The 22,186-nt window shown below is 44.2% G+C and overlaps 1 protein-coding gene across 1 annotated transcript in view; it reads left to right on the forward strand.

The window, feature by feature from the left end:
- Window positions 1-22,186, forward strand: part of LOC115459160 (deSI-like protein At4g17486) — a 72,165-nt gene that overhangs the window by 38,021 nt on the left and 11,958 nt on the right. Inside the window, exon 4 of the mRNA XM_030189033.1 lies at window positions 2,596-2,788. Coding sequence (XP_030044893.1) covers window positions 2,596-2,788 — 193 coding nt within the window. The remainder of the gene's footprint in view (window positions 1-2,595; window positions 2,789-22,186) is intronic.

A 22,186-nucleotide genomic window follows, 5' to 3' on the forward strand; every position in this document is an offset into this window, starting at 1 on the left:
GTGGCGCGCAAAAGTATTTTACAACGGTGGATATCCCCAGAACCACCGACATACTGGCAGTGGAGAAACCAGGTACATGAACTGGCTACATGGGAAGCTAAGGAGGCGAAAGAGAACCCGAAACGGAAAAAGTATTTCCTTTCGGTATGGAACCAATACATACAGGGGTTAAGCCCGTGAGGGCGAAGCTTGCTTCTTAACTTGCTATAGACTTGAGTGGGAGGCTTCAAGATCTATAATGTTTTTCTCACCGGCAAAGGTTGGTACTCAGGGAGGGGGGAAGGCCTGCCTGGACTATCAGAGACCAAGTCCAGGGAGGCAGGGAGGAAGTAGGATTACATGGGAGGAGGGGAAGAGAGGATAGGGGATCGAAAGGAGGGGAGGGGGGATCTCATACTAAAGGACAGGAGGAAGGTGGTACATTGTTATTTGTACGTCATTGGGGGGGAAGGGGGATATTCAAGATAAACCAATGAGTTTTCGTCATGTAAATGACCAAACGAAGAGTTTGATCTCTATGACTGTTATTGCAACCATATATGTATAAGTAGTTTAGACGTTGCTATTCATTAAGAAGTAAAAACATGTCGTAGTGGGAGGGAGGGGGATAAAATGTTAAAAGTTTGATGACAGACAGTAGTAATTTGATTTTACTGAGCGTGCTTCTAGTTTTGGACATTTGTATGATTAAAATGTGGAGTATATTTCTTTTCAATTGTCATCACTAAAAATGTTGAACCATAAAACATTTTGTGGAGCTCAATACACCGTTGAGGACCCGTAAATCAAAAAGCAGGTCACACAACAAATCTTCAGAACACTTTATGAAAAGACAATTTTTTACAAGAAGAATTCTTTTGGGAGGAAAAATTGTTAGTTGCCAGAAGGAAGAGTTTGAAGATATTACATACATTGTTTAAAGACATTCACTAGTGAAAATAATTTAAACATTTTTGGGAAGTTTTTGCCAGTGATTGGTCTGAGTCAGTAAGCTGCTGTGGTCCTCCAGTTGGAGTGCATTCGACAATGTTTGAATTTCACAGCTGATAGTCCTTGACTTCTGAGGCTTTTTTCCTCCCAAAAGAATTCTTCTTGTAAAAAATTGTCTTTTCATAAAGTGTTCTGAAGATTTGTTGTGTGACCTGCTTTTTGATTTACGGGTCCTCAACGGTGTATTGAGCGCCACAAAAAATTTTATATTTCTAAGCACAGTACAGGAGGAAATACATTTCTGTTTTCTATTTCTCTACTATTGCACTGCATTCAAAGTATGGCTTCTTGGGATATTCAGTTCTTTTTTTACCTGCATATCTCTAGTTATAATTCATGGCCTGTCTTCTGTATTCAAGAGGTTCATTCTCCTTCCCTGCATCTCTGCACTTGCATGTGTCTGTGTCTTATTCTTTTCCTCTTCATGTCTAGTTTGTGTGAGTGGGACAAAAGTGCCAGAGAACTTTTAAGGCTTTTATTTGTAATGTTTTCTCTTTCAGGAGCTGGGATTTGCACCCTCTGGTTGTTGTGTTATGCCATAGGAGCCAGGAATGATCAAACATTTTGAGAACAGCACTTCTCTTAGCACAGCTGCAGTTACTTTTTAAGCAGTAAACTGTAGTACTGGGGGAGGCCCTGTTTTCTGTGCTTTGCAGATCATTCCTGACTCCAATGGGAGAACGCATAGCAGGGTGCAAATCCCGGCTCCTGGAAGAGAAACGGGAGGTGGAAAGAGCACATCAAGCAGATGTGCGGGGAAGGAGAAAGGGGTTGTATACCGCTTTTCATCCAAACAGAATTCCAGCATGGCGCACAATTCAGCCCCTTAAAAATAGGTAGGCAACCACATCCTGGTGGCTACCTGTGCACACCAACTTAAACACAACAAGCCAACTTTCAGAGGGGAGAAGGAATAACATAAAAATCCTTAGTGACTGGTGTGGCAAAGTGAAACAGACTGATAAATTACCTGCTCAAAGTCACAGACGGAATCCGTGGCAGAGCGGAGATTGGAAAAATGGAACAACTCAGATTTAAAAACCTATAAAGTTTTCCTGCACTCTTGACCCATTCACATAGAGCTGCAGAATGCAGGACACACATGAACATGATCATCCTTTGACCTCTTTGCTGCAGAAAAATATACTTAAAAGACAAGTTATTTTTGTGTTAACACTTTTCTAAGAGCAGCAAAAAAGTTATATCCAAATTAAATAAATGTAAAAATATGCTGATTAAAATGGTTGGACTTACGAAAATGTGAATTGACTCCATAATTTTGTATATGATCATTTAAAATACATGTAGACGTATATGATACAAAGGCTTGAATGTGAATTGAAACTGGATTAAGGTCTTTTCATTTAGTGATGTCCAATTATGACTTTGTTGGCAGTCTGAGCAACAAGGTCAGCGTCTACACAGACCTGGTCACTGCGTTGCCCTCTCCACAGCAGAGCTGGGCACTGATGGCACTTGTGCCAACCCTAATATCCCTATTCTGTGGACAAATGGGAGCCTTTAGTTTCTATCATGTCACTCGAATACCCAAAAATACATTAGATGCTAACTTTGCTTTTCTTTTTTCTTGCTGTTTTTCTATAGAGGGGAGAGCTACAACCTATTTGATCACAACTGTAACACTTTTAGCAATGAAGTGGCCCAGTTCCTGACTGGGAAGAAGATCCCTTCCTACATCACTGACCTGCCCTCTGAGATCCTATCCACGTTGTTGCAGGAATGGATGCATGAATTTATGATACTTCAGGAGTCAGACAGCACACACCAGAATGAGAAAGTAATCTTCTTTATTTGCCAGCAAACAAAGCAGGACATCAGTTCTAGCTCTCTTCTCCTCCTTCTCAGCTCTCTGGGTCTTTGTCTCAGCTCTCTTCTTCTGCTGTCTTCTCCTTCTTCTGTCTGTTCCTTCTGTCCTTCTCTTTCTTCTGAGCTCCTTCTGACGTAAACTGCTTCTGCTCCCACTTAAATAGGGTCCTAAGCCCTCCTCCTAGCCTAGCCCCCTTTACTCCCAATTGGTTAAGGAATAGATTGGTCACCTTGCCTCAACCAATCATTACTTTAAAATATCAGTTACATAGGTTCCAGACATCCTAAACTGACCTCTGACCTGGGGCCCCTTAAGCCAGACATTTGGTCTCCAGTCTCTTACATGTTATTATGATTGATTTCTCATATTCCTAGTACTAACTGCTAACTAAACTCTGGCATTCATTAAAGAGGTCAAAAGTCAATCTTACTTAATAGCATACATATCAGGTTATTACTTCCAGGAGGCCAGTCCTACACTTAGCTATAATTAATCAAGGAGAAGAGAGCTGACTAGTTCTGACCTCTTCACCTATCAGCTTATACATTGAACCAGCCAGAGCTATGGCTAAGTCAAACCACATGTTGATCTCCTCAATGCAGTCCTTGCTTGACCTCTTAAACAGCAGACAAAGAGTAATACAGAATTTAACAGATATTCTACACAGACACAAACCTTATTAATTTACACAGAATCAGTATTTCTTATAAGACATATCTAAACATCAGGAATATCTAGAATTATTTAGAATCTAACTAGCATTAAACTAATTCTTTTAAAACTACGGCATGTCTGGCTCATGCTTTGTTCATTCATAATAGTTTACAGCTGTGCCAGCTAGCATTGGCAATTCACAAGGGACAGAGTTTCATTTCTCACTGACCTTTCCTAACCTTAGCTCGGCCAAGCTAGACATTGAAATAATATGAACCATCTGGCATACCTTCACTTCACTTACAAAGTAAAAGTTGAAATTTGAAATAAGAATTCAATTCAAATACCAAGCTTTTAACAGAATTAACCCTTCATATGATTTCTTATATATGATTATGCCCATGGCTGCTTCATTCCCCCCTTTGAGACTAAAATCAGCTTATGCAGAGATAAGTCTCACAACTCAAACTCTGGAGATTATAGTGATCCTAATTAGGAATAGACTTGTGAATCACCATTACCCTACTTGTTAAGGTTCGACGGCATACTGCCGAAGCACATGAGGCCAGGAAACAAAACAAAAACCCTGCTAAAACTAAGACTATTAGGGAAATGAACAAGGGACGTATCCAGGAGGTCAATGACCACCACCAGGAGGTAAGGTCTAATCCTCCTTGGTAATCCTCCACATTAAGGCTAGCCAACTGTAGGACTTTATCCATGGCATGCCTAACTACATGCGTCCTATTTATGACAATAGTACAGCACTCTGAAGAATTTAGCACTGTGCAGAGACCACCCTGGGCTGCAAAGAGATAGTCAAGGCCCATACGATTATACCGAGAAACTATACTTAATTCATTAATTTGATCCTGCAATGCATTGACTACCACGTTCAGCTCATGAACTAAAACATGGAGTAGGGACTGAAGTCTCCGAGTAGCCATACCTAGTTCAGTAATACCCGCTACCGGGCCTCCAATTGGAATCCAGGCCGTGGCAGAAAGGGCTACAAGTCTCTTTTTAGTCAGAGGATAAGTAGAATTGATATACTGGAGGGCTAATTCAATCGCCTCATCCTCTGTGGCAACGGAGGAGGGTAAGGACAAAGCCTCTCGCTTAGAGCGGTGCGGGGATAGTGGCTTAAGAGGAATAACTTTAGGAAAATAATTCAAGGTTACCAATACACAAAAATCATATGTGGCGGGAAGAATCATGTGGAGGACATTATCACAGAGCCAGTAATGACCAAGGAGAGGGTGAGGAAAGTTCCCAATAAATGTTGGCTCAGGCTGGACAGGGTACTTAGGGTGCCCATAATGCGAGCCCCTATCCCAGGGGGAACGAAGACGAAATGGAGACTTTGCACACCATAGGCGCCAATCCCCAATTGTGACAGGCTGCTCATTTGTTAGTAACTCTTCATACCCCGGGGACTTATGAAAGTAGAAAATAAGCTTGGACACTATAGTCTTCTCAGTGGTACGCTTAGGAGCCAGATAATCACCTGGGTCATAATCTGCAGGTATGGTAGCAGGGCACATAGGAGTACCTGGAGAAACTACCCACACAGATTCTCCTTTTTCTGGGAGAACATTAGTATAATTACAGGGAATGGGAAGAACAGTTGAGATGCTTCTTGTTAAACAAAACACTCCAGAAGCTGGATAGGGAGACGTAAAAACTGGCCTTAGAGAAGATTCAGAGGGGGAAGTAGCATTATAAAAGGACCACCAAGTATAATCCTGGCTCCAAGGGCCTGAACTCGAAAAGTAGGGAGGTATAAGAGCTGGGAGTTGCACAGGGACAGGTACAGCTGGGACATCTGTGGTATAAGGAGAAAATCGGGAACACACAATACAAGGGGAAGTAATCTTTGCCTGGCTAATTAGTTCCTGGACAGAGTGTAACCAAAGGTTGGAGCGAGTTGGGGTATTAGGAACAAGGAGGCAAGGAGTAGAAAACAACAAAAGCATCCAAACTACTAACATTTTCTTTCTTCCTAATCTAAAACAAATACAGCAAACTAATTAAGCAATAATATTTCAACAGTCTGTGCTAATCACAGATTATTCTCATATAGTGTTCTCAGTCTTTGAGTTCTTATACCAGTTGGGATAGACCCTCAACTGATAAGGATCAAGCTTTCAAATTCCAAGAAAGCCAGAATCTGGGCAAGAAAGAGTCTCAGTGTGAAGCCGAAGTTCAGCCGCTCCTGCAGTATGCAGTTAACCCTTCTTTTCAGCTAGTAGATTCTTTGGTTCGGGTCAGGCGCAACTTCAATGGCTCCGCTGGATCACTTTCTGCTCTCCACTGTCTAGGCTCCGTCTGATCCGTGCTGGGCTCAGTCTGGTCAGCAGACTTAATTCGAGACCAATGGACCCATGGAGTAATCCCTGCGACCTTCACAGCTGCAGGGGTAGAAAGAAAAACAGTAAAAGGTCCTTTCCATCGGGGCCCCAAAGGCTGGAGCTTCCAGTCTTTCACCCAAACTCTATCCCCTGGCAGGAAGGAATGTACCTGAGCCTGGAAGGGGACAGGGTTTATTTCTCTCACATAAGACTGAAGCTCAGAAATTATCTTACCCAGGAGGGCTACCTGCTCCTGCACCTGGGCAGACCCTAAAATCCCTATGTCTCCCTTAATTCCCTGTAAAATGGCTGGGGGCTTCCCATACACAATTTCAAAGGGAGAGAGGGCTGTTCCTTTAGTTGGGGTGCATCGGAGGCGGAAGAGGGCTAGTGGCAATGCCTGTGGCCATTTCAATTGGGTTTCCTGACAAATCTTTGCTAGGCTATTTTTCAAGGTTCTGTTTGCTCGCTCAACCTGCCCTGAACTCTGGGGACGGTAGGCACAATGCAATTTCCAGGTAATGCGCAATGCGCGGGACAGGGCCTGAAGTGTAGCTTCAACAAAGGCGGGACCATTATCTGAACCTATGGCAAGGGGCAGTCCATACCTGGGGATGACATCCCTAAGGAGGGCTCGAGCTACTTCTGTGGCTTTCTCAGTAACTGTAGGATATGCTTCCACCCACCCAGAAAAGGTACAAACCATAACTAAGAGGTATCGGAGCCTACCGCTCCTGGGCATTTCTGTGAAGTCTATAACTAGGGACTCAAAGGGTGTTAGTCCTCTAGACTGAACTCCTGGTGGAATACGGGGTCCCTGACGGGCATTATTCTGGGCACAGAGAGTACATCGGGCAGAGGCAGTGGCAACCAGACTATCCAATCCTTCCAGCACCACTACTCGATTGAGTAGACGGGCTAGTGCTGTTTTCCCTAAGTGTGATAGGTCATGAGCTTGAGACACTACAGGCCAAGCTAGGTGGCGTGGCACCAGAACTCTGGTATCAGGGAGATGTAACCAGCCATCAGGTCTCCTTACTGCACCTTCCTCTTGAGCCCATTTCTCTTCCATTTGGGTATACATAGGTGTCCATTCTTGCAGTCGAATTTGGAACAGGGGAGTCACAGTACTTGCTGGGGGTCCTCGAGCAGCTTCCTTGGCCACCCGATCAGCATGGCGGTTCCCTCGGGCCACTGGAGTATCTACCCTTTGGTGTCCCCTGCAGTGAATAACAGCTACCTTCTTAGGGGCCCACACAGCCTCTAGCAGCTGAAGTATTTCAGGTCCATACTTAACAGGTTGGCCTGCAGCATTTATGAGTCCCTTTTCCTTATACAAAGCTCCATGAGCATGTAGGGTTGTGAAGGCATACTTAGAATCAGTATAAATGTTGGTTACCAGTCCTGCTGCTAACTCCAGAGCTCGTATGAGGGCCACAAGTTCTGCTTTCTGGGCTGAAGTTCCTTGGGGCAGGGCTCTTGCTTCTATCACCTTGTCCTCTGTCACCACAGCATAACCTGCCAGTCGCTTGGAGTTCTCCACATAACTGCTTCCATCTGTAAAATAAATTACATCTGGGTCCCTCCACGGAACATCTTTAAGATCTGGTCGACTGGAGTACACTTCATCCATGGTTTGGATACAGTCATGATCCGGTGGTCCCTCAGATGCTGGCAAAAGAGTAGCAGGATTGAATGTAGCCACTGTTTCCAGGTGTATCCGTGGATTCTCACACAAACTAGCTTGGTACTTAACCATGCGGTTATTTGTAAACCAGTGATTGCCCTTATACTCCATGAGGGTAAGAACTGCGTGGGGGACTTTAACAACCAGTTCTTGCCCCAAGGTCAACTTATCAGCTTCCTGGACCAGTAAGGCTGTTGCTGCAATGGCCCTCATGCAGGCTGGCCATCCTTTAGCCACTCCATCCAGCTGTTTAGACAGGTATGCAACAGGCCTCTGCCAGGATCCCATCATCTGGGTCAGCACACCCAGAGCAACCCCCTGTCGCTCATGGACATACAGTGAGAAAGGTTTCTCCACATCAGGAAGGCCTAACGCAGGGGCTTGGAGTAGGGCTTTCTTTATGGCAATGAAGGATTGTTGTGCAGTAGGTCCCCATTCAAATGGTTCCTTTTCACCCCCCTTTGTGGCTTGGTAAAGGGGTTTCGCCATCAATGCAAAATTTGGAATCCAAATTCTGCAGAATCCGGCTGCTCCCAGGAATTCCCTAACTTCTCTTCTGGACTTGGGTTGGGGAATTGCAGCTACCGCTTGCTTCCTACTAGCATCCAGTCTCCGACTTCCCTGGGAAATACAAAAGCCCAGATACTTCACTTCTGACTGACAAAGTTGGGCCTTTGAGCGTGAGACCTTATAGCCTGCATCCAAGAGTAGCTCCAGCAATTCTCTGGTAGCCTCAAAACACTCTTCCTGGGTCACTGCTGCAATCAGGAGGTCATCTACATACTGGAGTAAAACTCGCCTGGAAGGCTCAGATTTAAAAGTCTTAAGGTCTTGCCCTAGGGCTGTCCCAAAAATAGTGGGGGAGTTCTTGAACCCCTGTGGCAGGCGGGTCCATGTATACTGAAGCTTCCTTCCTGTTACTGGGTTTTCCCATTGAAAGGCAAAAAGCAGTTGACTGGCGGGGGCCACCCGAATACAAAAGAAGGCATCTTTTAGGTCTAGTGTCGTGAAATGGGTAGCTCCAGAAGGTATCAATCCTAACAGGACATATGGATTAGGCACTACAGGGTGTAATGAAATAGTGGATTTGTTAACCACTCGTAAGTCTTGGACTGGCCGGTAGTCCTCAGTCCCTGGCTTCTGAACTGGCAATAGTGGCGTATTCCATGGAGACTGGCAAGGACGAATAATTCCATGGGATAACAGACGATTCAAATGTGCTTGGATCCCTTCCAGAGCCTTTCTGGGAATTGGGTATTGGCGAAGATGGATTGGCCGGGCATTTGGAAGTAAGTCTACATGTACAGGAGGAATATTTCGGGCCAACCCTGGGGGATTATCTTCTGCCCATACCCCACTGACCTGAAAGCTATCTGCCAGGGGTAGGTCAACTTGGCTATGTGACTGATGCAGCCGCCATTCTTCTTCAAGAGGGCAGCAGAAACTCAATATACCCTTAGGGCTGGATGTCAGGGGCCGAAAGGAGACTGAAGTCTGGCCATCAGAGTCAAAGGAAATTTGGGCCCTAAGCTTGGACAGCAGGTCTCGACCTAACAAAGGGATTGGACAGTCTGGCATATACAGGAATTCATGAGTGACTATGTGTGAGCCTAATTGGCATCTACGGGTTGTCAGGAAGGGCCTCCGGTTCTGCACCCCCGTGGCTCCCACCACTCGGACAGTTTTTCCAGACACAGGCGCTAATCGCTCCGTCACAACAGAATGTTCAGCTCCTGTATCAATCATGAATGGAATTGAGCGGCTCCCTATAGTTAACTTGACCATAGGTTCCTGGGAGCCCAGTTTGTAGGAACCCGGTCTGTCCTATTCGTCCCATTCTGCCATCTCGGCTATCCCGATGATGTCAGATTCAGGAGGCTCATATCTTCCCTCTCGAACTCGGCCTTGGCTTCCTCGATCTCCTGGTCCCCTTCTCAGTCCCTGGCGCCTCTGGGGGCATTCATCTTTCCAGTGCCCTCTTTCCTTACAATAGGCACACTGGTCCCTCTCCAATCTTGGTCTGGGATTCTCCCCCCTTGGCCGGGATTGATTGAAGGAATCTCGGGGCCTGGCTGGTGGTCCGGGGTCCCACTTTGGCTTCCCATTAGCTAGAGGTCGACCTCGGTTAAGGGTGGAATTAGTAATGGCTGCCGCTAAAAGGTCGGCCTTCTTCTGCATCTTCCGGTCAGCCTCTCGGCGCACCTCCTGATCTCTATTAATGAAAACCTTAGTTGCGATCTCAATTAGCTGGGTGGTATTCATCCCTGCGAATCCCTCCTGACGCTGCAACTTCTTCCGGATATCTGGCATACTCTGGGCCACCAATGCACTATTCACCATTCTCTGATTTTCTTGGGCTTCAGGGTCAAATGGGGTGTATGTTCTGTAGGCTTCAATTAGTCGCTCTAGAAAGGCCCCAGGGGATTCAGTTGCCCCTTGGAGAATTTCAGAGACCTTTGCCAGATTAATGGGCCTCTTTATGCCTTTCCTCATACCTTCCAGTAAGTCCCGGCAATAGCCAGACAACAGTTCATAGTGCTGCCCATCATTTGGATCCCAATCTGGAGCTGCGCGAGGAAACCGAGCTCTAACCCATCCCTCTGGGTCCTGTGTCCCCCCGGGGACACGCTCTCGCGTGATGGCCTCAGCATTTTGCAAAATCTTCCGCCTCTCCTCAGTTGTGAAGAGGGTCAGGAGAAGTTGTTGACAATCAGTCCAGGTTGGGTTATGGGTGGCCATAATGCTAGCCACTAGGTCCACCACTGCCTGAGGCTTTTCAGTATAAGAGGGGTAATGCGTCTTCCAATTCAGGAGATCGGTGGTTGTGAAGGGTACATACTGATAGGCCTGTGCCTGTATAACCTGACCCTGATTATTAGGATCCGGTCGAGTGGTAGTTACCTGGCGGAGGGGCAGAACTCTCGAGGAGGTGGGAATGGAACCTGAGGTAGAGCTAGGAGCTACCCTCCTATCATGCTCAAAGGTGATTGCAGCGGGTCTAACCCATTCAGTGGAGGTATGTTGAACCCCTGAGGGATGGGGAGGGGTACTCATAGACTGAGAGGTGGTCACAGGTGATTCAGTCCATTGAAAGGGATGCCGGGCCCCTGATGAGTGGGTAGGGGTATTAGAGGGAGAGGCTGGGCTGTCGGGAGTTGAGGAGTCAGGGAGTGGAACCCAAAACGGGTCTTCAGAGGTTAACAGGAGAGGATTTTGCACAGAAGGGTAGAGGCCGGGTGAAAAGTCCAACCTAGGGTGTGGCAGGTTTGGCACAGGAGGGGAAGAACTATCCGGAGAAGCCTGTACTGGAGAGGCTTGAACTGGGCGGCGTGGATCTCTGGGGGTAGCACGGAACCCCAACAATGGGCCATAAGGTGGTGGCTCAAGATCTGAGGGGTCATCAGAGAGTATGGGTTTCTCGGACAGGGTAGGGGCGGAAGCCACCGATTGGGTGGTAGGCTTCCTAGGGCTCTTTCCCTCTTCTAGTTTAGATTTTCTAATCTTTCTTTGAACACGGCCTAACATGAATTTTACTGGGGATCCCATATAAGTTTTCAACCAGGAGGGAGGGTCAGTCACAAGGCTGTCCCAAGAATCTATGTAGGGGAGTTGTTCAAAATATTCTGGTTCTCCTACAACTATGCTGTAGACCTTCCGGATTACTTCAATATCTAAGCTGCCACTAGGGGGCCACCCCACTCCCATAGATGGCCACTCAACTTCACACAAGGTTCTTAGAGTACTTGAGCTTAAAGTCTGTCCATAGTCATTAATTAAAAATCCTTTCTTGAAGTTCTTAAGCATACAATCTAGGGGGGTATCAATTTGTCTAGATGATGTCCCACCCATAATGCTTACAGTTACAACACACAAAAAGGGAGGGAATTTTTTTGAAAGTGCAGTAAGGGGTCCGCACTCTCGAAACACTAGGTAGACAGACAGCAATCGCTTCCTTCCGTTGCTGACCAATTGAACTCGCGTTAATTGGAAATGCAGCTATAAGAAGTCCGCACTCAATAATCATTCACGCATCACACATTCCATACAGAAAATCCCACCCAACAATTTCAGATTTCTCAGATACAGATAAGCTCAAGCGTTTTCGCTTCTAATCTCCTCTAGATTAGAAGGTACTAGGGCCTTCGCTGAGAGTTGATCAGGCTCTCCTTCCTCCTTCTTGAGGGGCTGATTTACAATTTTCTAGCTAGAATTACAATACAAAATACAGAATACATACCCGGCGAATGTTCTCCAGTCAGTTGGGTGCTGGGATTAATGCAGGATGCATCCCACCGCTGCCACCAAGAATTGTTGCAGGAATGGATGCATGAATTTATGATACTTCAGGAGTCAGACAGCACACACCAGAATGAGAAAGTAATCTTCTTTATTTGCCAGCAAACAAAGCAGGACATCAGTTCTAGCTCTCTTCTCCTCCTTCTCAGCTCTCTGGGTCTTTGTCTCAGCTCTCTTCTTCTGCTGTCTTCTCCTTCTTCTGTCTGTTCCTTCTGTCCTTCTCTTTCTTCTGAGCTCCTTCTGACGTAAACTGCTTCTGCTCCCACTTAAATAGGGTCCTAAGCCCTCCTCCTAGCCTAGCCCCCTTTACTCCCAATTGGTTAAGGAATAGATTGGTCACCTTGCCTCAACCAATCATTACTTTAAAATATCAGTTACATAGGTTCCAGACATCCTAAACTGACCTCTGACCTGGGGCCCCTTAAGCCAGACATTTGGTCTCCAGTCTCTTACATGTTATTATGATTGATTTCTCATATTCCTAGTACTAACTGCTAACTAAACTCTGGCATTCATTAAAGAGGTCAAAAGTCAATCTTACTTAATAGCATACATATCAGGTTATTACTTCCAGGAGGCCAGTCCTACACTTAGCTATAATTAATCAAGGAGAAGAGAGCTGACTAGTTCTGACCTCTTCACCTATCAGCTTATACATTGAACCAGCCAGAGCTATGGCTAAGTCAAACCACATGTTGATCTCCTCAATGCAGTCCTTGCTTGACCTCTTAAACAGCAGACAAAGAGTAATACAGAATTTAACAGATATTCTACACAGACACAAACCTTATTAATTTACACAGAATCAGTATTTCTTATAAGACATATCTAAACATCAGGAATATCTAGAATTATTTAGAATCTAACTAGCATTAAACTAATTCTTTTAAAACTACGGCATGTCTGGCTCATGCTTTGTTCATTCATAATAGTTTACAGCTGTGCCAGCTAGCATTGGCAATTCACAAGGGACAGAGTTTCATTTCTCACTGACCTTTCCTAACCTTAGCTCGGCCAAGCTAGACATTGAAATAATATGAACCATCTGGCATACCTTCACTTCACTTACAAAGTAAAAGTTGAAATTTGAAATAAGAATTCAATTCAAATACCAAGCTTTTAACAGAATTAACCCTTCATATGATTTCTTATATATGATTATGCCCATGGCTGCTTCATTGTGAGTCCTAGACCTGCAGGTGGAGGGACAGGAGGGGAACAGAAAGGCCGGGACACATTGTGCTATGGTCCAATTTTTGGTCCGATATTTTTGAGACACCCTTTCCCTCAAATGACATTTACAATTCTGGGCCTGTTAACTGTGCAAAACTTCCAACAGATGGAGCACACAGCAGCACAAGGGGTTAATGAACAGCAGAGAAAAGGGGTATAATGCAGCCACATCACAGGGGTGCTTAGAGCCCAGGAAACAAAACACATCATTTATTAAAAGCATCATCACTTGTATTTCCAGAAAAGTAAATTCTTGAGTCTAGTTTCTTTTTTAGTTGAATTAAATGGAGTAAAAGTTTACATATCACTTTTTACCTTTTTTTTTTTAATCTAAGAATTTTGTTGATTTGTTTAGTATAGAATACTGTAAGTCCCACCATCTATACACTTTACCATCTCAAAAAGCTGCACTGACCAGCTCCATTCTGCTGTTAACTTTCCACCTGGGCTGAATTATTTAAATCGTACAATATGCATGGCCTGGAAAAGCTTTGTATGACTGCTTTTACCGTAGTTTGCCTGTCAGTCCTCAAGAGTGTCCTGATTTCTCTACACTCTTTGCTACGGAGATGGCCAAGCTTTGGTCTCATTGCCCCAAGTTCTGCAGATTAACAGTATTTCAAAGTTCATATCTTCTGAAGGCTGTGTGAAAAGTGATTTCATGAAAGCCTATGGCATTCTGCATAAGAACAGGGGCTACTTGTTTCCAGAAATAATTTTTTTTTCTTTAAATTTTATTGACATGCCAGAATAACTCAAACGTAACATCAAGTATCTGTGTCATTACTGAACATTAGAAGGTCAATATTCAGCTAGCAGTGGTCAATGGCTCTTTAAATGCTGTCCTCTGCTGACTAAATTGGATCTGGATATTCAGTGCTGGGCCGTGATCTGGCATTGGCATTGAATATCTGTACTCAGTACCTGGTGCCAGCCAGTATTGTGTGTCAATACCCCACATACCTAACTGGGCAAAGATAGGCCTGCGTTTAAAAGTGGTCTGTCGGCCCAGTTAGGTATGAAGGCAGGGGCACTGGATATCACTGGTGCCCACCTAATCTTCTAGCTCTGCCCCAATTCTGCCCCCAGACTGTAGTGGCACTATCCGGATTCAGGCCAGAGCAGTCGGAACAGATATGCAGCAGCACAACCCTGTTAAGTACCACTGAATATTGATGAACAGCCTGCAATGTGTGGTTTAAGCTAGCAGGAGTCTCCTGTCCTCCTAAACCATGTTGAATATGGCCTCTTAGTTTTGAAAGTTATATTTCTCCTTTCTGCAGTTAACAGCACGTAACTTTTTTTCTTCTTAACCCTAGAACGCATGACGTTAAAAATATACATATTAACGTCATGGGGGCCTTTTAGGCCCCCATGCACATAATGTAGAAAAACACACTTAAATAACTTTCACAAGTTTATTTCAAAATTGCTCAATAAAATATGAATAGTGGACAACATTTTAATTATAATTTTTCACAGAAAACACCAAAAAATCTTTTTTTTCCCAAATTTCACGCAAAGACATGAAAACACACAAAAATGCATAGAAATCTATAGCAAACTAGCTGCAGCTACATTTTTATTCTAACTTTCTTTTCTATTATATTAGTCTTCCAAACAATTCTGACATGTTATTTTTTCAGAAGAGTGTTCTTTGCAAACAGTTTCCTTACAAGTGGAACAATATCGCTCAGTTTTCCTCTCTATGTTTCTTGGACACATGAAACAACGCTTTTGTTTTCTTTCTCCTGGCTCTGGAGTAATCTGAAACTGTACGCCACACCGTTTCATTGCTTCTTTAGTTTTCTTTGGCAAGCATTTCAAGTCGCTTCGCTCTATCATGTGAGGTATTACAAGTTCATGACAAAGGTCCTTCAAGAATAAGCGTCTCCTGTCCTTCCTCTGTGCATGAAATTCAGGATGAGTTTCTGTATAAATAATGAATGAATTTAGGGCTGCTACATCAAGCATATTTGAAAATAGTACTACAGGCCATCGTTTTGTTTGCCTCTTACACGAATATTCTCCCACCATCTCATCCATTTTATCTACACCTCCTTTTGTTGCATTGTAATGCAGGATGATTTCTGGTTTCAATTTTTGGTTATTGCTGTCAACACTGCAATCGTGATGCATGGTACTGAGTAAAATTACAGATTTCTCCTTCTTTGCCTTGTAAGATACCAAAGTCGCTTTGTTATTGAATCCAAAGACACTCTCATAAAGTGCTCGCTGATGATTGTGTTTGAGTGCTGCTGGAATTTCTCGTCTGTTTTGCTTTATAGTACCAACAAGTGTAATAGCTTTTGCAAGCAGAAAATTGCCTAGTTCAACATTGGTGAAATAATTGTCCATGGTGATGTTTCTACCTGAATTGAATATTGGAACAGCAAGAGTTTTGACTATTTCAGACCCCAGATCCTTCTGTACTGGTGCACCAACCACTTTGCCACAGTAGATTACGCCATTTATGCCATAATAATTTGCAGAATCACACATCCAGAAGATTTTTATACCGTACTTGGCTGGCTTGCTGGGCATGTATTGTATGAATTTGCAGCGTCCTCTGAACGGTACAAGTTGCTCATCTACAGTAACATTAGTACTAGGATTGTAAAGTTTTGTGCAATTTTTGATAAATATGTTCCAGATATAACTGATAGGGGCTAATTTGTCTGTTTCAAACCTCGCTGCACGAGTTCGCTTATCATCAAAGCGAATGATCCTTCTAATTTCCTCATATCTGCCCACTGACATTGTCGCCTTATAGTGTGGATCAGAAAGTGGGTCCAGAAATAATTCTCGTATTGGGACATCATACGATTTTTGACTCCCTGCCAGCAGGAAAAGTCCAATATATGCATGAAGTTCCTCTTTTGAGATATTTTTCCAGGACTTATTTTTTGCTGAAGTGATACGTCTTCCTTCTAGGTTTGAACATAATAGGACCTCTTCTGCAATATTGTCAGAAAAATAAGTACAGAATACATCTTTAGGGGTAAAGTAACTGGGACTTCCCACAGCTCCTTGAGCCTGCCTCACAATATTGTGTATTGGAGTACGTCCGACTAATGTAGGATTACTGTCCCAAAAAACATTCGTTTTGGATGTTCTACTTATCACTTCTTGAGGATCCACTAGATTCACTTCTTCATCATCAGAAGAATCACTGGATGAGGATGTTTGATTAGCTGGTGGCAGATATTCTTCATCAGACAAAGATAGTTCACTTTCATCATCGCTTTGAAACATAATCGCTTCAATCTCTTGGTCAGTCAGACACTTGGAGGAAGACTGTGCCATTGCTGACTAGATGTTAGAAAATGAAACAGATTTCCTCTCAACAGCTTATCTTATCACAGGTCCTTCAGCAATTAGCTCACAGTGTATACTGTCCTCAGTGTTCAGAGGACCTGAGGTGATGTCATGGCCTTATCACTCCCTCCAAAAATCACATGACATCCTCACATGTTATTATCCACACCCTGGCCCTGTAGGTGGTTATATATATATTTTGTAAGAGGCCAATTCCTACCTATGTACTCGCTTATGTCTAGGGGGCGTGGCCTCTGCCCAACCTTAGCTGCATGGAAAATAACGGACAGACCAATGGAATATATTAGTTTATTTATACAGCGTTATATACAAAAATATAGAAAACTCTTATCAGCCTATAGCATCAGCAATTCCTGATTGCATGCACAATGATACCAAAAATATAGAGAATAACTATGATTATCCTATTGGCTAAAATCTGTAATAACAGATAAACACAATACCAAGATCCTAATGATTACCACACAAATCTTATACTAGGCTAACAGCAACTAGATCATAAATCCTGACATCACACATCTGATGGGTCCGAGCACAGACTAATTATCTAACCCAGCCTGAAGGAAGTAAACTATGATCTCACCGTCCCGGTCACCAGATCAGATTCCTTCCGATTCCTCAGCCGAATGTCTCAGCGAGGTCCCACAAGCTCAGGTGATGCACTTGTCTTGATCAGCCACAGATGATACAGACGCAGTATAGATCCTGTAGACAGCTGTAACCTGGGGAAAAGCTTTGCCAGGTATTATCAGTAAGTCTCTCAGGTAAATCAGGTGCTTGCAGAAATGCAAGTGTTCTTCTCCTCTGTTCTTCTGTTCTTCTCCTCTTCAGCTCTTCAGCCACTTGTCTGTCTTTCTGTTCCCGCTTCTCAGACCAATCAGTTTTCTGGGAGCCAATCAGAAATAATCCCACCATGTACTCCCAGCATCTGTATGAAGCTTCCTTTGTCCGTCTTATCTCGTAAGCTCTCTCTCTCTCTCCCTCGAGGACATGCATTCTCCCCCGATACAGAGTGACCTTGGAGGTGCTGCAGGCTTCAGTAAATCTATTACAAGCTGAAATGCTGACTTCTGCACAGTTGGTAGTCAGACATATAGGTGAAAGGTTGCAGCGTCCATTTTGGCTGTAAAGGTGCTCTCATATGCACACAGGGTGGGTGAGATCACAGCAAATACTCCTACAGATTCCCCCCCTTGGAGATGGAAATTACTGCAAAGGAGTAAAGGCCTTCTCCAACCTAACTACAAAAATAAGCCAGACAGTTCAGTCAGGATTCAGGTACAAACTTCATGGTCAAAACTACAAAAAGTTTCAAAGTAAATCTCAACTAATGCAAACTAACGCTCTTCAAACAGTTCAATTAAGCAAAATAATGTTCACAAGGAAATCACAAATGCTAATACAGCAAAATACTGAATAATAGAACCCGCATGTGCAGTTAGTTAAAAGTCTTAACACATGAAAATTAATCAAACAAATCATGAACCATAATCACATAGATCATGAAAATCACATCATGCAAAGCAAAGCATATTAGTACAGAAAAGTGAACGGAATAAATCGTTGGCAAAACTCTGGTCAGATGTAACTACATAAAGTCTTGCAATCTCATCGCCGTAGGAGACAAAGTGTTTACGCGATAGCGTAAATGACGAAGGTCTCTCCAAAACACTACAGCACACAGGAGCATGATGACCCACGAGATGGTCAAAAGTGGGATGACAACGTGAGTGGACATGTGGAACTGGGTGACATCAGATGAACGACGTTTGTAATCTGCAACCTCAAGAGTCTCATGGTCAACAGATAATTCAACAGTGTGAGAGTCTTTGGACTGTAAAAATGGTATAAGGTCCATAGCAAAGTCAATAGGATGTCCACGAAATACATCAAGCACTTCCAACTCAGAAACAACCGGGTCTGTGTCAAGATAAAACAGGGAAACTCCTCCTACATGGGCAACAGCATACTTGGGTACAGCGATCACACAAACATTGCAAGGAAGAGTGTAACGGTTGATTACATCATGCTTCTGAAAGGTGACAGTAAGTTCCGTACTAGGTGTGCTAACTAACCATACCGTATCCAGTACAGCTACAGTGGTATCAGAAAAATCGTCATATTTTGACACGGTAACCTTACATTTCTCTTGGACATTCTCTGTGGACAAGCCACAAAGAGCTTCTGTTGTGTCTTTCAGGAAAGGTTTACCAGGGCATAGCCAATTAACATCTTTAGTTTTGTGGCAAAGGTCTAAGTTAGGGACCAAATAATGTTGCGGAGCATCCTGTTGGTAAGCAACATACTTAGGTGTATCAACATTAAGGTACAAATTCTCATGCCAGGTACCTACATTTACAACTTGTTTAAGCTGATATACCTTCTCAGGCATAATAAATGGCAAATTAAGGATGAAGGCAATTTCCATACGCTCCATATCCAAATAAAGGGGAAAGGCAGTACCTAAATGAAATGCGATTTGAATTTGAAAAGGTTCAATAGACAAACGGGTAACTTTGGCAACATCAGATGGTATCAGGTACGTTGGTATCTGTCCCTGCTTAGCTTACTAACACTGGTATCTACTTCCCTAAATAAATCCTGGATAAGGTCCTTAACAGGTTGTATAAACACACGGTCTTCATTCATGGTACCTTTAATTGTCAACAAATCAGCTGTGTTAGCACTAATTTTATGTGTATGTAAATTCACAAGAGTGACCGTATCAGCAATAGTTTTACCCTGGGCCACAAGTTGGCTCTGTTGGACTACCAATTTGGTCTCGATGGCTTTCAAGTCTGCTTGGATGGCTTGTATATTGGCCTGCAGCTTTTGGACAGAAACTACGTTGGCAACAGACATGGAAATACCAAAAAGTGAACCAATGGCAGAAAAAATCAAACCACCGGCCAGACCAAGAAAACGCTTAGATCTGGACCTGGAATTATAAGGTTGCATAGGTTGTACCATGACTTTGTCCAGTTGATGCAAAATGTTCTTCACTTGTGCACGGGCATTTTGCATATAATTGAGAAACCAGGAATGGGTAACAGCAGACAGAGATAAGTTACTCATATTGAAATGTTTCAGTAGTACATGCATTGGGTCAAGGGACACAACTACTTTCTGTGGAACAATCTGGGACTGGGTAATCAGGAAGCCAGGGGTATCTTGCAGAACAACTCCAGACATGGGACCAGGTTCGATCATCTTGGACCACGATCCCAGCAGCACGGAGATCAAGAACACGATCATCAGGGTTCTTTTCTGCATCTGCAAGGTACAAAGAAAACAGACTATGCTGTTGGGGTGTTAGTACAGTTCGTGTCATCAACACATACGTCTGGAATCAAATGACTGGGATGACGTGGTCTCAACTGATTGATGTGGACCCATTTAAGGGTGTCTTCACCGTTAGTATTTTTCTTGAGGCAAATTTGGTAAGCCACAGGTGAAGCTTTTTCCACTATTGGGAATGGACCACGCCAACTAGGCAGAAACTTCCTTTCTTTAACCTTGTTTCTGGCAAAATTGAAGTAGAATACCTTGTCGCCAATTTGGTATTCTTTAGAGGTAGTCCCTTGATCATAATAGGCTTTTCTACCTCTAGCGCTACTTTCCAAATTTTTCTGAGCAAAGGCAAAGGCACTTTGCAAATGCTTACGCAAATGGGTGACATATTCATGAGTGGAGGTAGCACTGGACAAGTTCACATCATTAGTCCTGTACAACAAATGAATTGGTAATGTCATTTCCCTACCTGTCATCATCTCAAAAGGAGACACTCCGGTGGAACGGTGGGGTGTGGAACGAATCGCCATAAGGACCAATGGTAAGACAAGGTCCCAATTCTTACCTGAGGATGACACATACTTCTTCAGAATGGTCACGATGGTGCGATTAGCTCTTTCCACCTGTCCCGAAGATTGAGGTCGGTAAGCTATGTGCAACTTACTCTTTACTCCAAGCATCTTCCACATATGTTGAATCACCTCCGCCGTGAACTGAGAACCTTGGTCTGAATCCACTCGCATAGGCAAACCCCACCGGCTGAACACATGATTCAGTAGTAAGGTAGCCGTGGTTTCTGCCGTGCAGTTGGGTGCAGGCAGACACTCCAACCACTTGGTGAACAAGCAGGTGACTGTGAGCAAGTACTTGTTACCACGAGTGGATCGAACTACAGGACCAACCCAATCAATCTGGATATCCGACCAGGGCATGGCGATACCCTTCTTCCTAAGTGGTGCTCGGTGAGATGGTGAAGATGGCTGGAAACGACAACAGGTCAAACACCCTCGCGTGTACAACTGTACATCCTGTCGCATGTGAGGCCAATAAGCTACTTGCTTTAGGGTCTCATAGGTGATATTCTCCCCTCGATGTCCAGCACATGGTTCGTCATGGGCATGCTGCAACATAATACCTCGATATTCTTTAGGCACCACCCATTGCTCAATGCCATGCTTACTCGTCCGAATAAGCAGGTCCTTGTGAAGTTTGAACTTCTCTCGGGAGGCGTAGAGTATCCTCATTTCCTCATCTTGCTTGTGTTCTTCCGTCAGGGAACAGTCTTGCGGATTCCATATGTACTCATAAAATCTACCGATCACCGGGTCGGATTTCTGTGCCATGACAAGATCAAAGGATGGGACTTCCCTGCACCACTGGACCACCGGCGTGTCGTTGGACTGCTTCGCCTGTCGTCGGGTGACCGCATGGACAGCCGCAGTCTCCACATCTGGGGGTCGCCATAATTCTCCTGTAAGCGCACCCTCCTTGGCCAGGTGATCGGCCAAGTCGTTTCCCAGCTTGTCGGGACTGTCAACTTTTGCATGACCCTTGACCTTCTTCCAATAGATGGTCATGTCATGGTCCCTTACCAGTTGATCTAAAATCTGGATCAAGTTTCCATGATGTACTGGTTTTCCTTTGGAATTTAACATATTTTTCTGCTTCCAGATGGGCAAATGGGACACAAAATTCTGTCTCACATAGTCAGAATCTGTACATATGACCAACTGTCGGACTCCTTTCTGAATTGCAGACTGTACCGCCACCAGAGCTGCCACAATCTCAGCGTACTGATTAGTTCGCGAGCCCAAGCTGTGTTTCAGGGTCTCTTCAAGATTGGTTGGATCCCATACCACTCCTACTCCTGCAACCAATTCCTTGACTGTATCACGACGGTAAGCACAACCATCTACATAGACCTTAGGCATGGTAGCACAAGTCTGTTCATCATACAGATGGTGTCGATGAGGTTCTTTCTCTAGCGGGGGAACATCTGCTTCGGGAATACCTGCAATGGAATCCTGTTCTGCACAATCATGTAGGTCAGCCATACCTTGGGCTACTGCGTTACGATGTTTCTGAGCATACCTTACCTCCAGAGGCCAGCCTTGAAGAGCCAATGTCCAGGAGACTATTTTGCTGTTTGACACTCGACCGGTCTTAATTCGGTCACTACCCAAGAAACTGATGGGCTGGTGGCAAGTCTCCACAATTAGCTTCTCACCTTGGATGTAACTTCTGAAGTGTTGCAAAGCCCAAACGGTAGACAGGAGTGCTTTCTCACAGTCGGAATACTTCCTCTCCACATCCGTTAGTCCTTTACTGGCATACGCCACTACCCTCTTATCCGTGTCATACTTCTGATATAGGACAGCACTCATAGAGTGTTGGGAATATCCCAAGTCCACGTAGAACTCACGACCTCCCTCGGGGTATGCGAGGCATGGGAAGCAGCTAAGCTTGTCTTTCAGCTCCTGCATAGCAGCTTTCTGTTCTGGCCCCCAGACCCAAGGT

This window comes from Microcaecilia unicolor, unplaced genomic scaffold, assembly GCF_901765095.1.
Source record: "Microcaecilia unicolor unplaced genomic scaffold, aMicUni1.1, whole genome shotgun sequence".
NCBI lineage: Eukaryota > Metazoa > Chordata > Amphibia > Gymnophiona > Siphonopidae > Microcaecilia > Microcaecilia unicolor.